At 47.3% G+C, this 17,703-nt stretch overlaps 3 protein-coding genes across 3 annotated transcripts; 1 reads left to right on the forward strand and 2 right to left on the reverse strand.

The window, feature by feature from the left end:
* Positions 1 to 2,405: 2,405 nt before the first annotated feature.
* LOC136552458 (syntaxin-132-like) lies at positions 2,406 to 5,137 on the forward strand. Its single transcript, XM_066544025.1, has 13 exons — positions 2,406 to 2,423; positions 2,705 to 2,812; positions 2,963 to 3,019; positions 3,162 to 3,210; positions 3,297 to 3,385; positions 3,472 to 3,545; positions 3,894 to 3,936; positions 4,021 to 4,081; positions 4,182 to 4,207; positions 4,289 to 4,366; positions 4,481 to 4,561; positions 4,786 to 4,851; positions 4,970 to 5,137. The coding sequence occupies exons 1-13, from the start codon at positions 2,406 to 2,408 to the stop codon at positions 5,135 to 5,137; spliced, it is 918 nt and encodes a 305-aa protein (XP_066400122.1).
* A 4,836-nt stretch (positions 5,138 to 9,973) lies between these two features.
* LOC136552459 (uncharacterized) lies at positions 9,974 to 10,796 on the reverse strand. The gene has a single exon (XM_066544026.1). It carries the CDS (start codon positions 10,685 to 10,687, stop codon positions 10,349 to 10,351), a length of 339 nt encoding a protein of 112 aa, XP_066400123.1. The 5' UTR covers positions 10,688 to 10,796; the 3' UTR covers positions 9,974 to 10,348.
* Positions 10,797 to 13,961: 3,165 nt separating this feature from the next.
* Positions 13,962 to 16,229, reverse strand: LOC136552460 (isocitrate lyase-like). Its single transcript, XM_066544027.1, has 3 exons — positions 16,135 to 16,229; positions 14,431 to 16,036; positions 13,962 to 14,287 (listed from the first exon to the last, which is right to left on the reverse strand). Exons 1-3 carry the CDS (start codon positions 16,162 to 16,164, stop codon positions 14,205 to 14,207), a joined length of 1,719 nt encoding a protein of 572 aa, XP_066400124.1. The 5' UTR covers positions 16,165 to 16,229; the 3' UTR covers positions 13,962 to 14,204.
* Positions 16,230 to 17,703: the final 1,474 nt, after the last annotated feature.

A 17,703-nucleotide genomic window follows, 5' to 3' on the forward strand; every position in this document is an offset into this window, starting at 1 on the left:
TTAGTACTTCATTTATGCATAAAAATGCATGTAGTCTTAGGATTTCTCCAGAGCAAACTTCATAATTTGACCGTTGTAATAAATCTATACTGGCAACATGTCAACAGTAATTTAAAAATATTTTATTTAAAATGTCATGTTTTTATGTAAATTTCGGGAATTTTTTTTAGACCTCAAAGGCCGTCCCTATGATTTAACCTCATGTCACAATTCACATGTTTATCTCGCAAATAAAAGCCCATGTGTGGTTCCAGAGTTTAAACTCACATCCTCCCAAGTCCCAAGTTGTCCATTCTCTTCTTAGAGTCCACATATATTTTCTCACGGAAAAAATATCCTGTTTAATTGCGGTCATTTATCCGATTAAAGGTTAAACAATAGGTGATCCATTGTTTATTATTTGCGTCATCTAGGAAGTATGCAATAACTTTTGTAGTTGATTTAAGAGCTTCACATTTTCCTTGATTACCATGGAACATAGTAACACAATTATCAAGTAATTAACAATATTAATTTCCGCCGGACCGTATTCGTGATTGTCTTTAATAAGTAAAACAATATCAGATGGAGGGCGTAGCGCACTAAAAACAAGGGTAGAGAAACCAAAATGTAGTCCCTCGGTCCCTGAATAAATCAATTCCTAGAATCCGTGTAAGTCTAACTATCTTAAGTTTGACTAACTTCGTAGGAAAGTATAGGGAGAATTCCTTGTGTGCCATTAAAAAAGATCGCAATGTCCTGTGTGTCTCTGGAAAAGTTTAGCGGTCTTCAGCGCCACTACTCCAACTTTTTTGTGCCCTCTATGCCACTGCCGTCAGTTTGGGCTCTAACGTCGTCAAACTACAGGTGTGAAAAGTCGAAAATATCCTTATGTCTAAATATATCATTAATTTTTTAGCATCTTAACGACTTCAAATGAAAAAACTCAAAACTAGAAAGTTATAGATCTCGTCGAGATCTATAATTTTTATATAAAAATTATCTTTATTTAATTCCGCAAAAAAATATAATTTGATATGATTAATATATCTTAGAAAAATCATATATGGATCGACGAAAGTCCTTTCGTCATCCACCATGTGCACGAGCTCTCTCTCCCTCCATCATGTATCAATCGACAAAAGGGCAGCATGAATTTGGTTGATGAGTCATTGAAGACTTGTAGTTGTCCCAAGAGATGCTAAAGATTTTGTATCTATCTATCTATCTATCTATCTATTTCGACCTTTCGTCCTCCATCCTTCTTGCAAGAGCTCCCTCTCCCTCCATCATGTATCAATCGACGAAAGGGCAGCGAGAATTTGGTTGATGAGTCATTGAAGACTTGTAGTCGTCCCGAGAGATGCCAAAGATTTTGTATCTATCTATCTATTTCGACCTTTCGTCCTCTACCCTTCTTGCAAGAGCTTCGGGTGAGGAGCTTGTGTCCACGACGGACAGCGCGTCGTCGAGGTCCTGTCCTCCGGACGCGGCGCGAGGAAGTTGGCGCGGCCGAGGCTCGGTTGGAGGTGGCGCCGAAGACCGGCGGATCCAGGCGGCGTAGGCGAAGCTCCCAGTGGCAGCAGCACCCAGAGCGGCGAAAACGTCGGGGACCAACGAGGCGGGGCTCCGATGCCGCTTGAGCCGCCGCGGCAGCCTCCAGCAGGGAGTGTCGAAGGAGCAAGAGGAGGCCGAGCTTCCGAAACGGAAAGAAGGAGATAGGCCGCACGTACTGTGGGACAAGTATTGGGCCGGGCTCGTCTCGGAGAGGCCGCGCGGTCGAAACCAAGCGCGACCCGTCGCCAATTAAACTTTGCGAACACGGAACATCTCTCTCGCGCTGGAATAATGAAGCCCAATAGAGCCCAACAGCCTCTCTAGCCACATCTGCCGCATCACCGATACCAGCCCAGCCCATTCCATTAAACCAGGGCGACATATGGAGCCCAGTAGCCCACGCGCCACACGTTCATGGCGATTCGAGGATCAGTAACACTGTAACAAAGATTATTTATAGAGAAGAAATAGCATTCTTTCATCAGAAAAGAAAAGTGAATAAATAACACGGCCGTCTCTTCCCTGGCGATGACCGGAAGACCACCGAAAGAGGAGAGGACGCCGTGCATTCTTCCATCCGTTGGCAGCGTAGTCATTACCATTGAATAGGCATTAAGTCTCTTTAGTTAGTTGCTAAACCCGGTTGTTTGCTAGTTAATGGCTTCTAGTGCTGGCCGGCGTCGCCAAGATCATCCTTGCTGGCTATAGTTTATTACTACTCCTATACTAGCTATCCTCGCCGCAACGGCTTCTCCAAAGTCCTCTGAATACGCCATTTTCTTCTTCATTGGCGGCTTGCTGTTCTTCGCACCGCTGCACGAGAAACCTAAGGGAAGGCTTCCCCCGTCTCTTTCTCCGCGGACCACAAGATGAACAATCTTCTCACGGTATGTGCAGCTCGTTCTTGCAAGATTGTCTCTCCTTTTTTGTTAAAGTTTTCATGCCGGGTTGGGTACTTAGATTAGACTGTATGGAAACAATGATTTTGTCATGTCAGACTACCTGTCTGTCTTTGAATCCTAGCTGACTGATTTTCCTGTTGGGATAACCTGCAAAAACCGAGATACCAAATTCAGTGCAAAATTTGTAGTGGCTGTCTTCATGATAATTTAGTAATTTACTCATGTGCTAGTTGGAACCGCTGTGGGTTCTGTTAATTCGATGACAGGATTCCTTTGAGAGGGATGAGAAGCCAGAAAGGGAGAGGGACATTGAGATGGGGAATCGAAATCCCAAGGACAACTCTGATTATGGTCTCAAAGACTTCTTTGAACAGGTTTGGTCTTCAGTTTATAATGAAAGCACTAGTGCAGATCTGAAAGTTTTATCAACTCTTCTTTTATGCGGTATTGCAGCACTGGTAGTTAATCATGCAGACATAGTATTTACTGTTTTTCTTACAAGGAGTTTTTTTTTCTTGCGTTAGGTCAAGGAGATTGAGCTGCTGTTGGATAAGATGTCCAACATAGTTCACAAGCTTCAGGTAAATATTACTCTATTTTTAAAGTTTGGTTCGGAAATGTTAGTTCTCCGTGACAACATGTGTTTTCCTGCATTTCCTATTCGTGTTAGTTTTGGACCCGTCACCCATGTAGACACAATTTATACTTTGTACAAATCTACAGGAAGCTAATGAGGAATCGAAGTCAGTCACAAAGGCTTCTGCAATGAAAGGTGCATGTGCAACTTCACTTGTTGACACACAGACTGATATCAGCATTTCTAAACTGAACGCTCATCTGAAATAACTCGTCTTCCAGCGATAAAAGGGCGCATGGAGAAAGACATTGATGAAGTAGGGAAGATCGCACGCAACGTAAAAGTGAAGTTGGAACAAATGGACAGAAATGTACAGACATTAGCCTGACCATATATATCTTTAGCATGTCATTCACCCGATGCTCGTCAGTGTTCATCCTCCTTTTCGGTTTGCAGAATCTTGAGAACAGAAAGAAGCCAGGGTGTGGGAAGGGCACGAGCGTAGACCGATCAAGGATGTCGATGACCATGTAAGATCCTCATCATGCATTTATTATGCTAATGCAAGCATCTAGTACGGTGGGTTCAGCAAATGCTGCTAAGGACTAGCTAGTAGCTAGTATTTACTAGTTGATCCTAATGACTATATAAGGCACCCCTAAATAATTTCAAATCGGATCACTGTTCATCTCCAGACACCACGCACATTTCTCTGGCAAATAAATTGAGTAGAACCTGTTTCAAGACCATGCTAGTTTACCGGTTAATCCACAATATTTTGAATCTAGACATAGAACCATAGTTGCATAGAGGGCAAGATTGCATATATATCAAATATATCCAAAAATAATCCAACAAAAGGTGAACTTCGATTGCAGTGCATTGAAGAAGAAGCTGAAAGAAAGAATGAACGATTTCCAGGTGCAATGACCTCACTCTCTCTCCATCTTCTTTGTCGAAGCAAAATTAAAGACTTGGAATCATATTGTTTACCATTCATTGCAGAATCTAAGACAAACTATACAAGAAGAGTACCGAGAAGTTGTAGAGAGGAGGATCTTCACAGGTATGTAATTTTTTTCTTTACTATCGCTCTTATCCATCATTTCAGTTTGAGTTAACCTGTTGACTGAATATTTACAAACTTTAATCTTGAACTGGAACAGTCACGGGAACAAAGCCTTCTGAGGAGGTGAGGATGGTGGTTCTACCACACTACGCTAGGTACAGCAAACACTTACCTCTCCTGACCAAATTTTGGCACAATGACTAGGTGATTGACCGTCTCATTGAGACCGGAAGCAGCGAGCAGATCTTCGAGAGAGCAATCCAAGGGACAGGTAGAGGACAGGTCAGTTAATAGTGCATTATTATTTAATTTCACTTCATACTTGTATTGTTCATCTCGATGTGTTAGGTCTAACTATTCTTGCTTTACGTTTCATAATTTGCACTTGAGGTATAGATTCTTGCCACGGTTGAAGAAATTCAGGAACGGCATGATGCAGTCATGGAGATAGAAAAAAGGCTCCTTGAACTGCAGCAGGTAGTGTTTTTTTTTTTTTTTTTGATGAAACGCAGCAGTTAGGTTTTGACAAGAATGCAGCTTAGACGAAGTTGTTCAAAACATCAACAAAGTGATTTTATAACAACATAAGAATATTTACTACTATTTACAATCTAATAACCTGTAACATGTACATAATTGATCACATCAATTTCCAGATTGCCCATGGCCACTAAACCATGGCGTGTACTGTTCATTTTCAGATTTTTGCAGACATGGCAGCACTCGTTGATGCACAAGGAGAGGTTCTAGACAACATAGAGAATCAGGTTTGTAACTTCACTTCTTGGTCTGATTAGTATATGTCACTGAAAAAAAAAAAGAGAAACTGAATTTAATTAGTGCTTCTGGAAAATTGTTTGACCGCTGATCCATTTACATCGTCAGGTTCAAAATGCTGTAAACCATGTGGTAACCGGTACTGAAGCGCTACGCGAAGCAAAGAGCTATCAGAAGAAGTCGAGAAAGTGCATGATGATCGCAATTATCATTCTGCTGGTAATTGCCATCATAGTTGTGCTTTCGATTCTAAAGCCATGGGCTAAATCTAAGTAAGGAGGAGCAAAGCAAGGGAAACCAAATACAATCTTCTGTTGCATGTATTGTAAACGTACTAGTCTGCTTAATTCGTGTAAGTTGAAACTAATTCTCTTGGCTATATCATTCAGCCTTATTCTTGTAAGAGTACATACTAAAGCGTCATGAAAACCAAAATCTTTACCGTGGAAGTAGATTATTGCAAACAAATGAAATTTCAGTTTATCATGCTGGTTTTTTGTGCAGATTTTTTATACATTAATATGTTTGTAGTCGGACTGTGATCACTTTCTTAAAGCATCTCCAAGAGTTTCCTACTTTTTTCTTCTAACAACTTATAGTTTGGTAACTCCTAAACAGATTTGGGGAGGTAAAAAAAAAGTCATCTCCAAGAGTTTCTAATAAATGACATCTAAAAAATTAAATTTAGGGCCATATGAATTATGTTGCCGCTTTTTTTCTTCCACCGTGCTCTTCAGCCCCAGCAGCTCCTTCCACTGCAGACTCCCAGAACGTGACACACACCTGCATTGCTGGCTGGCTGCCACTGGAACACGTACGCAGGCCGCAGGTCGTGTACGGCGCAGGAAGAAGGTTTTCATCGTGTCTTCGTCTGTTCGTCGTCACTCGATCGACAGTTGAGGAGTGTTTAGATGGCACGTACGTGTTGACATGTACAACCGGGAGCAGCCGCCGCCACCGCAGGCCCAGCAGCAGCTCATGGCGCCGCCGCTGATGTCCTTCTCCAGCGACTTCGCGCTGGAGCCGCCGGGCCGCGCGGACGCGGACTTCGAGTTCTCACCGGCGGGCAGCCGGCCCATGATGGACGCGGACCAGCTCTTCTCCAAGGGCCGCATCCTGCCGCTGCGGGAGGCCGCGCCGCGGCCACCGACGACCCTGCGCGATGAGCTGCGCACGGCGCCGGACGCCGCCGACCGTGGCCGCCGCGGGCCTGCACGGTGGAAGGAGCTGTTGGGCTGAAGAGTCGAAGGATACTCGCGGGGCTGCAGTGCGTAAAGTTACACGAATTGAGGAGGAATTTCTCAAGTTCTAAAAAATTATGAGTTGTTGGAGAGGGATTTTTTCTCATCTTTCTAAAAAATAAAGATTAAAAGAATGTTTAGGGAACTCTTAGAGATGCTCTTAGAAACCACCACAAGAGTAGAACCGGAATAAATACGAAGCAAGTCGCCCCCTGTGCCGCGAGCACAGGCCGACCCACGCGTCCAGATCGCGGACGTAGTACGCCTCGCCGTGGAACGGGAGGACCCAGTCGTCGTGGCGGGGTGGAGCCAGCCTGCAAGTGCGGGAGGGACCTGCTGAAGGAGACACGTGAGCGCCAGCCTTGTCTATATGGGCAACGCCAGGTTCTGTCCCGTTCGCTTGGAGGAATTTTGGAGAAATCTGAAGGAATCTAGATGAATCTGAAGAAATTTGTGAAAGTAAAACATTGTTCCAGATAAAAAAAAAGAAGAGGATCCAGCCAGGTTTAAGAGCACGCGACCCTCCTTGAGACTGTGACGCAGCCGCACCAGGACCGCTCAGATACTTCGGTCTCATCGTGCCCATGCTGCTTCGCGTAGTAACCTCCCGAGTCCAGTACTCTTGGGACGCTGAGCTTTGCGTAGTAAACAGGAGGGCTAAGGTCTACAAGCTGCCTTGGCAATCGTCAAAAAACCTCGCGCGTTCTGGATCTAATACGAAGTGAAGAAGCACACGACGTTGAACAAGAGTCCACCATTAGTGTAGTTTCTCGTGTTGGGCAGGGCCCGCTTGTATTCAATGCATTCAGTTGATTACTGCCTACCTCAGTCCTAAAAAAAATTGTAACTATGGGCTACGTAAAATGATTCATATTTAACCAAGTTTTACAGTAAAAATTGAAACTAATGATATTTATTCAATATCATAAATATTGTAACTTTTTTATCTATAATTGGTCAAACTTATAAGGTACTAAAACGTGATATTGTGCTAGAATTACATTCTTTTTGTGACGGAGGGAGTATTTAATAACAAACTTGCTAGCGTCGGACGATACCCGCTCAGCGAGCGAGCGACCACCCTAGCGTGTCACGCTTGCGAGCGAGCGCCCTAGCAGTGGCCCCGTGCCGCCCCGGACGTCGCTCGCACCTCCAGCCACTTCCCACGCGCATCCGATGTGTAACACCCGATTTATTTTTGAAACATCCATATGCAACAGTTGCAATATACAAAAGAAGACATATAAAACACTTGAAACATGTGTCTGAAACACTTACAAAAATACCTGAAAACACTTGAAAACCATAGCAAAAATATGTAACATCCAGATGAAACACTTGCAACAGATGTATGAAACACCCGAACACTTGAAACATACGCTTGCAACATGCATGTATATGCAACATCTAGATCTACTATTGCAACATACGTCTGCTACAAATGAAACATTTAGAACATACACTTGAAACATACGTGCATAACCATTGCAGCATGTGCAAAATCACTATCTACTTTTGCAACAACAATACGAAACACTTACAACATATCTCTTAAACACCTAAAACACTTGAAACATATAGTTGCAACATGCGCTTCTTAGTGCAAACATCTGCTTGCAACTTCAGCGAATGGAGGCTCATCGGCGCATGGAGGTAACCGGTGGCTTGCCAGCGGCGTGGAGCTCGCCGGCAACACGGAGCTGGGCGACGGCATACAGAGGGCGGGGTGGGGGCGGCATGGGTAGCGGTGGTGTAGAGGGCGGGCGGATGGTGCGTGAAGGTCACTGGTGTGCTCGTCGACGGCACGTAGCTCGGTGGCGCTTAGGGCGGGGTGAGGACAGCGCGTTGAAGTTGCGGCGATCGAGGCAGAGTGGGGAGTCGCGGGGTGCAGACTCATCCATATTTACGAACGCCTTCCATGGGAGGAAAACAGAGGTTGGTGGGGTCACCTGAGAGCAAAGCACAACGACGAGGAAGGCATGTAGGTGGACGCAGCGGTGTAGGGAGCGAGCAGGGAAAGGGGGAAGGTGGATGCGCACGACGACATAGGGATGCAACAGCATAGCGAGCGAGCCCTTGCAGTGGAGAATGAGCGAGTCGTGTGGGCCTGTGCGAAGAAGCCCGAAGCGGTGTGCCAACTCGTTTCGGTCCATGGCTTTAACGGTGGATGCGGCGTCCGACGGAAAGAGAACCGTCCGGAAGCACTAATTCAAGCGTTTTTTATTTAATAAAGAGGAAAATAAAGCAAAAAAAATACCATGTCAAGAGTCGAGCCTAAATACATATATTCTTCTACTACACCCCATAGCCCAAAAAGGCCCAGCAGTCTATGACCCAACTTCTCTCCCACAAGTGCACTCGTATCGCCCGCTCTCACCCTTCAAAGCATCTCCATCAGATTAAGGAAAACCCATCTCCTTTTCATATAACCAGCAACAAAGGGAATTGGAGAAAACAGGCATGCTCCAGCAAATCCCTTTTCTAATATTCTTTCTTAAACCTTTTTCTCAATACCTCAAATAAAGGGGATCTGCCAGTATTTTTTTCTCAATCTCTTTTCATGCCGTCACCGCACCGGATAGGCAGGCGCGTGGGTCGGCCGCACCGCCGCTGCACCGAGCCACCGGCCATGCCCCCTTGCCGGCCACAGGGAGAGAAGAGGGTGGAGAGTGTCACGAGAGACCAAAGAGAGAAGAGGGTGGAGGGAGTCACCGGAGAGAAGAGGGATGTGATTTTTTTCTCAATCTGCTTAAGCAACCTTTCCCTAAAATTAAAATTACTATTACCTCAATTCCCTATAGCAATTTTTAAGGGAGAGAAGAAAGGGGGTCTATTGCAGATGGTCTTAGGTACTACTCCTTCTACGTTCTATCTCGTGTTCTCTCCAACCTCAAACCCTAGCACGACAAGCACTGGGCAGTGCCCGAGTGGTGGACTCGGGACTCCAGCGGCGTCACGTCGCCATGAGGCTTAGGTACTACTCCTATGTTCTCTCTCCCGTTTTCTCCAACCTCAAACTCTGTCACGACGAGCGTTAGGTAGTGGCCTAGCGGCGGACTCGGGACTCCGGCGGCCAGAGAGGGCGTGTCGCCACAATGAAGTATGGACAGTGGCGCGGAATGCGCAATGGCGCCATGGGTGGCGAGCAGGGGTAGAGGGAGGGAGGGAGGGGCTGAGGGGGCAGGCACCTCCTATGCTTGGTGAGGTCATCTTGTGTATACAAAATTCCACCATTTAAAGAATTTTTTTTATATTTATCCTCAATAATTCATCAGTTAGTACTTGGCCTCACTCATGGTTATTTGTGGCTCCACCCTCGGCGGCGAGCGCCGAATGCCGGCCGAGCACAAGCCGGAACTCGCAAGGGTGCAGTGCCACATTGTCGTAGCCGCCGGCCATCCACCTTCTTTGAGTTGAAAGGCTTAGGGTAGTCCCAATGGTGTATTGATGATGGTTTCTATCCTCATTAAATGACTTGCTACGTAGGCAAAACGCTGACATGGCAACGTAATTAATGAAGAAAGAAAGCAAAAATCATAGAAATTGTTTCCTCATGAAGAAATCAGGTCTTCTCTTGACCCAATGCACCAAGAAACCATGAAATCGCCATTGGGGAGAAACCATTAGTTTCTAGCGGGCTCGTGCCGCACTCCCATTGGAGGAAGAAGATAGAGTTGGGAGAGAGAAAGAGAAAATAATTATTACTCATAGAAACTATGAGTTGAAAAGTAGTACTTTGTTATAGAAACTACTAGTTTCTTTCGTTGGGACTGCCCTTATTGTCTTCACTTGCTGTGCTGCATTTCACTGTTATCCTTATTAATTATGATTGTGATTACGCAATTTGACTTTTACTAATTAAAATCAGCGATTGTTGAAATATATAGAAATGTGTATATTGATGAATAGAGACGGAGAGGATTACATGCTGACGACTTATTACACGGATGAACCCCCACACAGTTACTCTACACACATGAGTATATGACATATATCTTATATATATCTACTTGCACGAGTATATTGCTGCGATCATTCTACACCGCCGTCGCGGTGGGATCCCACGGCCGCCGCGTGCCTCGCCGCCGGCCACACAATAAAACTGAGCCAGAAGCCTCGCCGCGGCAGCGTGGAACACATACCAGGAGAGCAGCCAGAACTAACATGCAGCTGGATCGATCATGCGTCGACTAGTAAATCGAAGCCACCAATTGACCCAGCAGACGAGATATGTACCCAGCTGTGGCTACTCCAGCCGCAGGATAAGCCTGAGGTCGCGCGTCGCAGCGGCGGCGGCGTCGACGGCGGCGGCGGGCACGGCCTTCCCGGTGGCGAACTGCGGTAGCGGCAGCAAGCTCGGGTCGGGTGACGTCGAGAACGCCGGCCCGGCGTACACCTCCGCCGCAGGCCTCGCCTTCCTGCCGTGGCGTCTTGGGCCCACTGTTCCAGCCGGCGGCGACCTCCTCCTGGTGGCGCCGGGGCGGTTGTTGTCGCTACCAGCAGCCCTCCGGTGCGCCGCCGCCGCCCGGATCCTCTGCGGCGCCGGCATCAGGATGTTGTGCGCGCGCAACACATCGGTGGCCATGCCGACGACGAGAGCGAGATCGAGGACGCGCGAGGGAGGTGAAGAAATTAGTTGGGGGCGCTGACGCTGATCGCCGCTGCGCTGGTGGTTGTGGAATTCTCGTCGGGTGCGGGCGCAGGTCTATTATAGGAGCGGAAACGCGGAAGAGGGATACTAGTGGATTCGGTCGACGCGTTGCCGGCTCGTCCGGCGTGGTTTTGGTGGACTTTGACAGCTTCCTCGCCGCTTCGCTTGGGTCCCCTCCAGTCGACACTCGACAGGTTCGGCGCATCTTCGCGTCCGTCCTTCTGAGTTCTGATTGCACAGCTCGTTGGAATTGAAGCCTTGTTCCACTACCTAACAGTCCGATGTGTGTCCGGTGTATGCGTGGGAGCGGTGTGGCCCATCAGCGTGGAGTTGAAGGGCCACGCTAGCGCAGTAGCGCCACATCCACTTCCCGTCTTCCGTGAGCCGCGAGTGAATCAGCGTTCTGGCTCTCTGCGAGATCGCCACCGCGAACGGCGCATCGTGCAGACGGAATCACGGAGAGAGGATGATCATTCGGCACAGACGTACAGTTCTTCTTATGGAGCAGTTTTTTAAGCTCAAAATTTGTTTAAGGTCACCTGCATTACAAGAAAGATTGAATAGCTTAGCTATATACGGCATTGAGAAGGATTTTGGACGACATTTATCTTGATATTGTTCTTGATGATATTTCATCATCAAGAAATGTCCGAAGGTGTCTTTTTAAAGCATTATTGTCTTGTTTGAGGTAATTATATACTTATTTTATTGCTCTTTTAGTTCTATTTATTTATTTATTGTAGTATCATTATCTTTTTTTTATGAACTAAATAAATGCCGCAAGTCAAGTCTTACTAGTACTACCATTGATTTATTTATCATATTATGCAAAATAATTCTAGTCTAAATGGCTCATAGTGTCATGTTCGTCCAACCGTCCAAGAGTGGAGTACTCCGGCGATGGTGAGATTTGCGCAGTCAACTGGGGGGCTAGGACCTACAAGCTGCCTCGCTACTCATCAGAGGGTAAACCTTTTGCCTTTCCAAATTCTTCTTCTTTTTGATTGAAACTATGGAGCAAAACTCCCCAGGAAATATATTGCCAAACAAAACCGAGACAGGTTACAAGCCAAGTTGTAATTACATGACAAACATCTGGTGGGAGACGACAGGAGTGAAGCTTAACTTCACTTATAAAGCGTTGTTTCCAAACCGCAGGAGAAAGAGCCCGGTTGTTGAAGATATAGTCATTCCGCTCTTTCCAAATGCACTAGGCTGCTATAAAAAAAAAAAGCTCCATGAAGTAGGGAACGCGCAGCTGTTGTTTCATCTGAATAAGCCTATGAAATATGTCCCCTTGAGTTGACCACTGAACGCCTATAGGAGGAACCAACGAGTAGTACTAGAGGAGCATTCAAGAAATAAGTGCATGGCTGATTCCTCTATATTGTCAGGGCAAAGCACACAATTGTGGCCCAGTTCGCGTGCCCTTAAACCCGGCTTGATCCGCTTCTTTTTTCATCCGGAACGGTGTTTTCCTCTCACAGATTCCTCCAGCATTCCTCCAAACGAGCAGGCCCTGTATCCTTCATCAAGATGCTTGCGACGTCTTCTAAAAATGTTTCTTGTGTTCAAGTAACAGCCAACCAAAAAATTTCACACGTGGTATACATTTGGATTTCCATATCCAAATAAAAGGAGCTGGCGGGGTAATTGAGCTGAGTGAGTGATTGTAGTACTTGCTTCAAGTATAAGCCGAACCCCAAACGCATGGCCAGATGTCATCGACTCATCGTTGTGCCAGTTCTCCTCAAAATCGTGGACTGTAAGCTGAAATACCTGAAATTCATTGAAAGCTTGCCGAGACATGGGCAATCTGAAGAGCGTAAGCAGATAAGCTTTGGAAAAGGAAGAATTTTGCCGTCTGGACTTAATTTAGTGATATGATGATAACTGAACAAGCATGGTATCATGCTAATGTTAATGCGGAGATTTTCGTGTACTACATTTTCTTTTTAAGTTTTTCAGGAGTATATTATATTCTGGTAGACCGAGAACTGAGATAGATTATGTCCCTGCACTCTGGTTCTAGCTGTGAGCTGACTGCCCTTTTTCTTAACTTTCTCTTTGCTAATGAACCTTAAAATTGGCAGTCATTAAAAATTCTGACCATTAACATTCAGGGACGGAGCCATAAATTATACATGAGGGACAGCTAAAAAGATCCAATTTGTAAAAATGGAGCGTAGCTCAACCGGTCAATTTATCGACTTGACAATGGTGCTCGCGTTTTCTTATATATGTATTTTAGGATTTAATGCGCTATTTTTTCAGTAGTAGATGACATGCCCGTTGATAGTAAGACTCTATAATGATCTCATAAATCTCTAGATTTATTGGTCAGTCTTTCGGAAATGCACCTAGGGATGATTTTATTATTTATGGTCTTTTGGATGTGCTTATATGGGGTCATTGTATTGTATAGTTATGCTTTATATAATTTTATTATCTAGAAGATATTAATAGGTATATATAATAAAAAAAATTGTTATATTCTCCCACTTAATATAAATAAAAAGTATAAAGTTATGCAATTAAAAAAATTGTTGTGATATGTTATTGGGGTGGGGGGGGGGGGCAATTGCCCCTGCCTGACCCCGGGCTCCACCACTGTCGGTGTAACACCGTTTTAAAATTTGGTAGTCTCTGTTGTAAAGCATACGGACTCTATACTAGAAGGAAAGGAGAAAGAATAATCTTAACCTTGTGTTTGTATAATTGTATGTGGGCTCTTACCAAACTCTTAGACCTTGACAGGGCTATATATACGTGTGAGCTCTATATTGTAATCATGTATATTCAGAGGAATAAATTTTAGACCTTGGTAGGGCTATATATACGTGGGAGCTCTATGTTGTAATCATGTATATTCAGAGGAATAAAGAATAGTTTTTCTATCTCTTGTATTTATGGCCCCGTTCGCTTCGCTAAAAAAACAAGCCGAAACATTGTTCCGGCTGATTTGTTGGGAGAGGAAAACACTGTTCCGACTGAAAAAACAAGTCGAAAAAGACGGATTATAAGAGAAGCGAACGGGGCCTATGTATTCTACTTTCACGTACTATGTTGAGCATGAGAGAGCGAGAGAGAAAGGTCCTAACCGCTGATGACCTATTTTACAACAGGCTCAACAATTGTATGTACATGCATATAACAGTACTAAAAATGAAGATTTTTAATCCCGAGATCAGAGTGCCATAATCAAATTTTGTATTCAATCTCAAGTGATAAATAATCTCACAGATTGACACCAATACTTTAAACCCAACATGGTTTTTCATTTGGAGTCATAACTCAACTCCATTCGTATATAGCTAGACGACTCATTGATTCATTTATGCTGATTATAGTTCAGTTTGGAAAACATCTTCCCCTGGCTGATGATCCGACTCTTTTTTTTTTCTTATTTATTTAGGGCCTTCTCCGAATCATTATTCTTTCTCAGTCTTCATCAAATTCTGGATTTGGCCATAACTTGCAGGCCACTGCTCCCAGTTGCGGGCCGTGAATCCTTGAACTGCTCTTCAGTAACTCCTGCAAAGCACAAGTACAAACTATATATGAGCAGCATGTTTGGTAAATCAGATCAGATATATAAAAAACATCAAAACTATATATGAAAGAACAGTAAATTATTTTTCAAAAAGCACTGGTGTTGAATGAAATGAGGCACTTGCCTTTGCCCATGGCTGCAGTTGAGGAGATGCCACCCTGCACAGTCTTGAGCACCCTGTCGTAGAAGTTGGCGCCCGACCACTTCTGATGCTCGAGCGTCTCCACGCCGTTGATCCTCTCCTCCCTCTGGATCCTCTCCACGTAGGCCAGCATGCCGCGCCGCGCGAAGTCCCGCGCGAACGTGTCGGTGACGAGCGCGTCGGCGTGGAACCCGGCGAGCGTGATGAACTGCCAGACGTACCCGAGCCTGGCGACGCTGGGGATGAAGGCCGCCATCTCGGCGTCCGTCATCCCGGAAGCGTCCCAGTTGAAGGACGGCGAGAGGTTGTAAGCGAGCATCGCCTCGGGGCACGCCGCCTTGACGCCCTCGGCGAAGGCGGTGCACTCGGCCACGTTGGGGCTGGACGTCTCCATCCACAGCACGTCGGCGTGCGGCGCGAAGGCGCGCCCGCGGATCACGGCCGCCGCCACGGAGCCCCGGAAGCGGTAGAACCCTTCCCTGGTCCGCGGGAGGTCCCAGTCCCAGAACACGGACGCCACGCCGAGGCTCGCGGCGATGTCGCGCGCCTGCTCGTTGGACACGCACCTGTCGTAGCCGCCGGTCCCGCGGTCCCACTCCTGGAGCCTGCGCTGCTTCTCCTGGGCGGAGACGGCGAGGCCCGCGATGGCGTCCCTGACGCAGTCGGAGAAGGTCTTGAGCTGTGCCGCGGCGAGCCACTCGTCCTCGATGGCCTGCAGCTCCCTGCTGTTCTTGCCCGCCGACATGCCCTCCGAGAGCACGGCCGCGAGGCTCCGGCCCCTGAGGCGCGGGTTGGTGGCGCCGAGTATGAACTGGTGGTCGCGCGCGTCGACGTTGGTCTGGATCAGCGTGGCCGCGACGGCGTCGGTGCGCGCGACGAGGACGGTCTCGACGCCCATGACGTCGAACTGGAGCCTCGCGGCGACGAGGCGGTTGACGTGCTCCGACACGGCGACGAGCACCTTGCCCGCCATGTGGCCGCACTTCTTGGTGACCGACGACTGGTCCTCGAGGTGGACGCCCGCCGCCCCGCGCTCGACGAAGAGCTTGCAGAGCTTGACGGTGGCCGTGGCGCTGCCGAAGCCGGTGTCGCCGTCGGCGATGATGGGCTTGAGGAAGTCGACGTAGGGCGCGCGCGCGCGGCCGGCGCGGGGCAGCGACATGCGCGCCTCCCGCTGCTTGCGGTCGTGGTAGAGCTGCGCGAAGAAGAGGTGCTCCACCTTGTTGGGCACGGTGTCGTAGGGGTAGTCGGCGAGGTCCGGGCCGGGCTCGTTGGTGGAGGTGTGCGTGGACGAGCACTGCCACCCGGAGACGTAGATGGTGTCCAGGTGCTTGGCCATCATGGTGACCTGGACGGGGTCCAGCGCGCCGAAGGTGCGGGACGCCGTGCCGCCGGCCTGGTGCGCCTTGAGCGTGCGCCACAGCTTCTTGGCCATCTCGCCGGAGGCGTAGCTCTGCAGAAGCGTGCCCCGGAGGAGGACCACGTCGCGGGCGGTGTAGGGGCGCTTGGTGAGACGGAACCGCTCCGTGCCCCACCACGACTCCACCTCGGCTACCTCCGCGTCGAACCGCCCTTCCTCCTCCATGATCTGCATATGCACACGTACATCCAGACGGGACGAATGAGCGAGTTACGTACACGTACCTCCTGCACTAACAGTTGAAATGTACTAGAAATTAAACCGACCAGCGAGGGGACGGAGAACGGCGACGCCATGGCTGGTCGTAGCGGAGAAGAGGTGGGTCGGCCGGGGGCACGCACTTGGAGGTGAGGGAATTGCAAGTGCGAAGCGTGCCTTGGTTCCGTCGTCGCTTGGGATGCTGTCGTATTTATAGTCAGCGGTGCACGCCCCAAAAGCTGCGGTTGAGCAGAATCATGCATGCAACTTGTACGTAACGTGCTGCCTCCAACTTTCGATCCTTATCGTGTGAGAGGTTGGCATTGGCACGGCCTGGTGCAGGTGAGAGACGGACCAGAGAGTTGCAACGGTGAGTGATGGTGGACACGTCGTCTCGTCTCATCTCATTTGTTTGGCAAGGAGAACAAAAAACTTGTTTCTTCGCGCGCGCGCGCGCGCCCATGGAACGTACGTTTTGGACAGTTGCAGTGGATAGCTCTAGCTGCACACTTTCGCACTGCAGCTGAGGTCAGTTGCGTGCGTGCTCCTCCGATGGTTTTGCGTGAAACTGAGCTGACACCGGCCACAGAGTGATGACTGAGAGTAGGGATAATTTTGTTTTTTCTCTCACGGTTCCCGTTCCTTAGAGAAACAGGGAAACTTGGTAGAGAGAACACGGATGTTTGTTATGCAGGGCTGCGAGCAGAACTGCAGAAGTAAAGCAGTCTTGAGCCGGCGGTAATTAGGGTCAGGGTTCTGCTAGCTACTAGGATTTTTTTCTCTAACAGGATCGGGATCTCATCAGATGTTACAAAATTTTACATAAGACATGTGATTAATATGTTGTAAAACTTAGTGAACGTGTTTGCATTATTTTCAATCCACATTAATTTTAAATTGATATAACTATTCCAAATGTTGATGATAGTTATCGTGCAAGATCAGTGGCAGATTTAGGGCCTGGCGACCCTGGGTGCCCGCCCGGACTCCAACGCCGGCACATAGTGAGACTTTCGTCGTATCACCCATTTGTCCGAAGCTTCAAAACATGTGACCTCATTGCTCGTCTTAAGCATCGCCCAAACTCTATACTCCCTCCGCCCCATAATACATGACGTTGTAGCGTTCAAAATTTGTCTCACAAAGCAAGACGTTATAGCCATCCCAGCCTAAGCTGACGTCCCATCAGTCCATCCATGCCTGCTTAGCTACCCTTTTCGTCGCCGGGAGGTGAGAAAAACAGAGAGGTGAGTGACGCTGTGGTGTATGTCAAATCGGAAAGGTAGCAGGTGTGTAGAGGTAATGCAAATATTTATTCTCCTCCTTAATCTACGTGACCAACTCTATAATGTCCACATTTATGGGACAGAGGGAGTATGAGTGTTGGGTCCGCTAGTGTGCAAAATGATACCACAACAATTGATGTTTTGGTGGAACTGTAGGTCTCGTTTAGCACAGCTCAGCTTTACCATATAAGCCGTTTTTTTGCAAAATAGCTTCATGAGCAATTTTTTTTGTTGAAGCTGAGTTGTTTTTGGAACAAGTGTTTGGCAAAATAACTTCACATAATGGAACAATGAATAGAATGACTATACTATAAGAGATGAAGCTGGGACAAGCTGTTTTTTTTAACTTCA

The sequence above is a fragment of the Miscanthus floridulus genome, chromosome 4, assembly GCF_019320115.1.
Source record: "Miscanthus floridulus cultivar M001 chromosome 4, ASM1932011v1, whole genome shotgun sequence".
In the NCBI taxonomy this organism is placed as follows: domain Eukaryota; kingdom Viridiplantae; phylum Streptophyta; class Magnoliopsida; order Poales; family Poaceae; genus Miscanthus; species Miscanthus floridulus.

Excerpts from the sequence above, each read along its gene's own strand:
- LOC136552458 (XM_066544025.1), top strand. Across the intron at positions 3,546-3,893 it reads TCAAGGATGTCGATGACCAT|TGCATTGAAGAAGAAGCTGA; the intron begins GTAAGATCCTCA and ends CTTCGATTGCAG. Across the intron at positions 4,208-4,288 it reads GAACAAAGCCTTCTGAGGAG|GTGATTGACCGTCTCATTGA; the intron begins GTGAGGATGGTG and ends CACAATGACTAG.
- LOC136552459 (XM_066544026.1), bottom strand. The coding sequence starts at position 10,687 with ATGGCCACCGATGTGTTGCGCGCGCACAACATCCTGATGCCGGCGCCG.
- LOC136552460 (XM_066544027.1), bottom strand. The coding sequence starts at position 16,164 with ATGGCGTCGCCGTTCTCCGTCCCCTCGCTG. Across the intron at positions 16,037-16,134 it reads CGTTCTCCGTCCCCTCGCTG|ATCATGGAGGAGGAAGGGCG; the intron begins GTCGGTTTAATT and ends GTGCATATGCAG. Across the intron at positions 14,288-14,430 it reads AACTGCAGCCATGGGCAAAG|GAGTTACTGAAGAGCAGTTC; the intron begins GCAAGTGCCTCA and ends TGTGCTTTGCAG.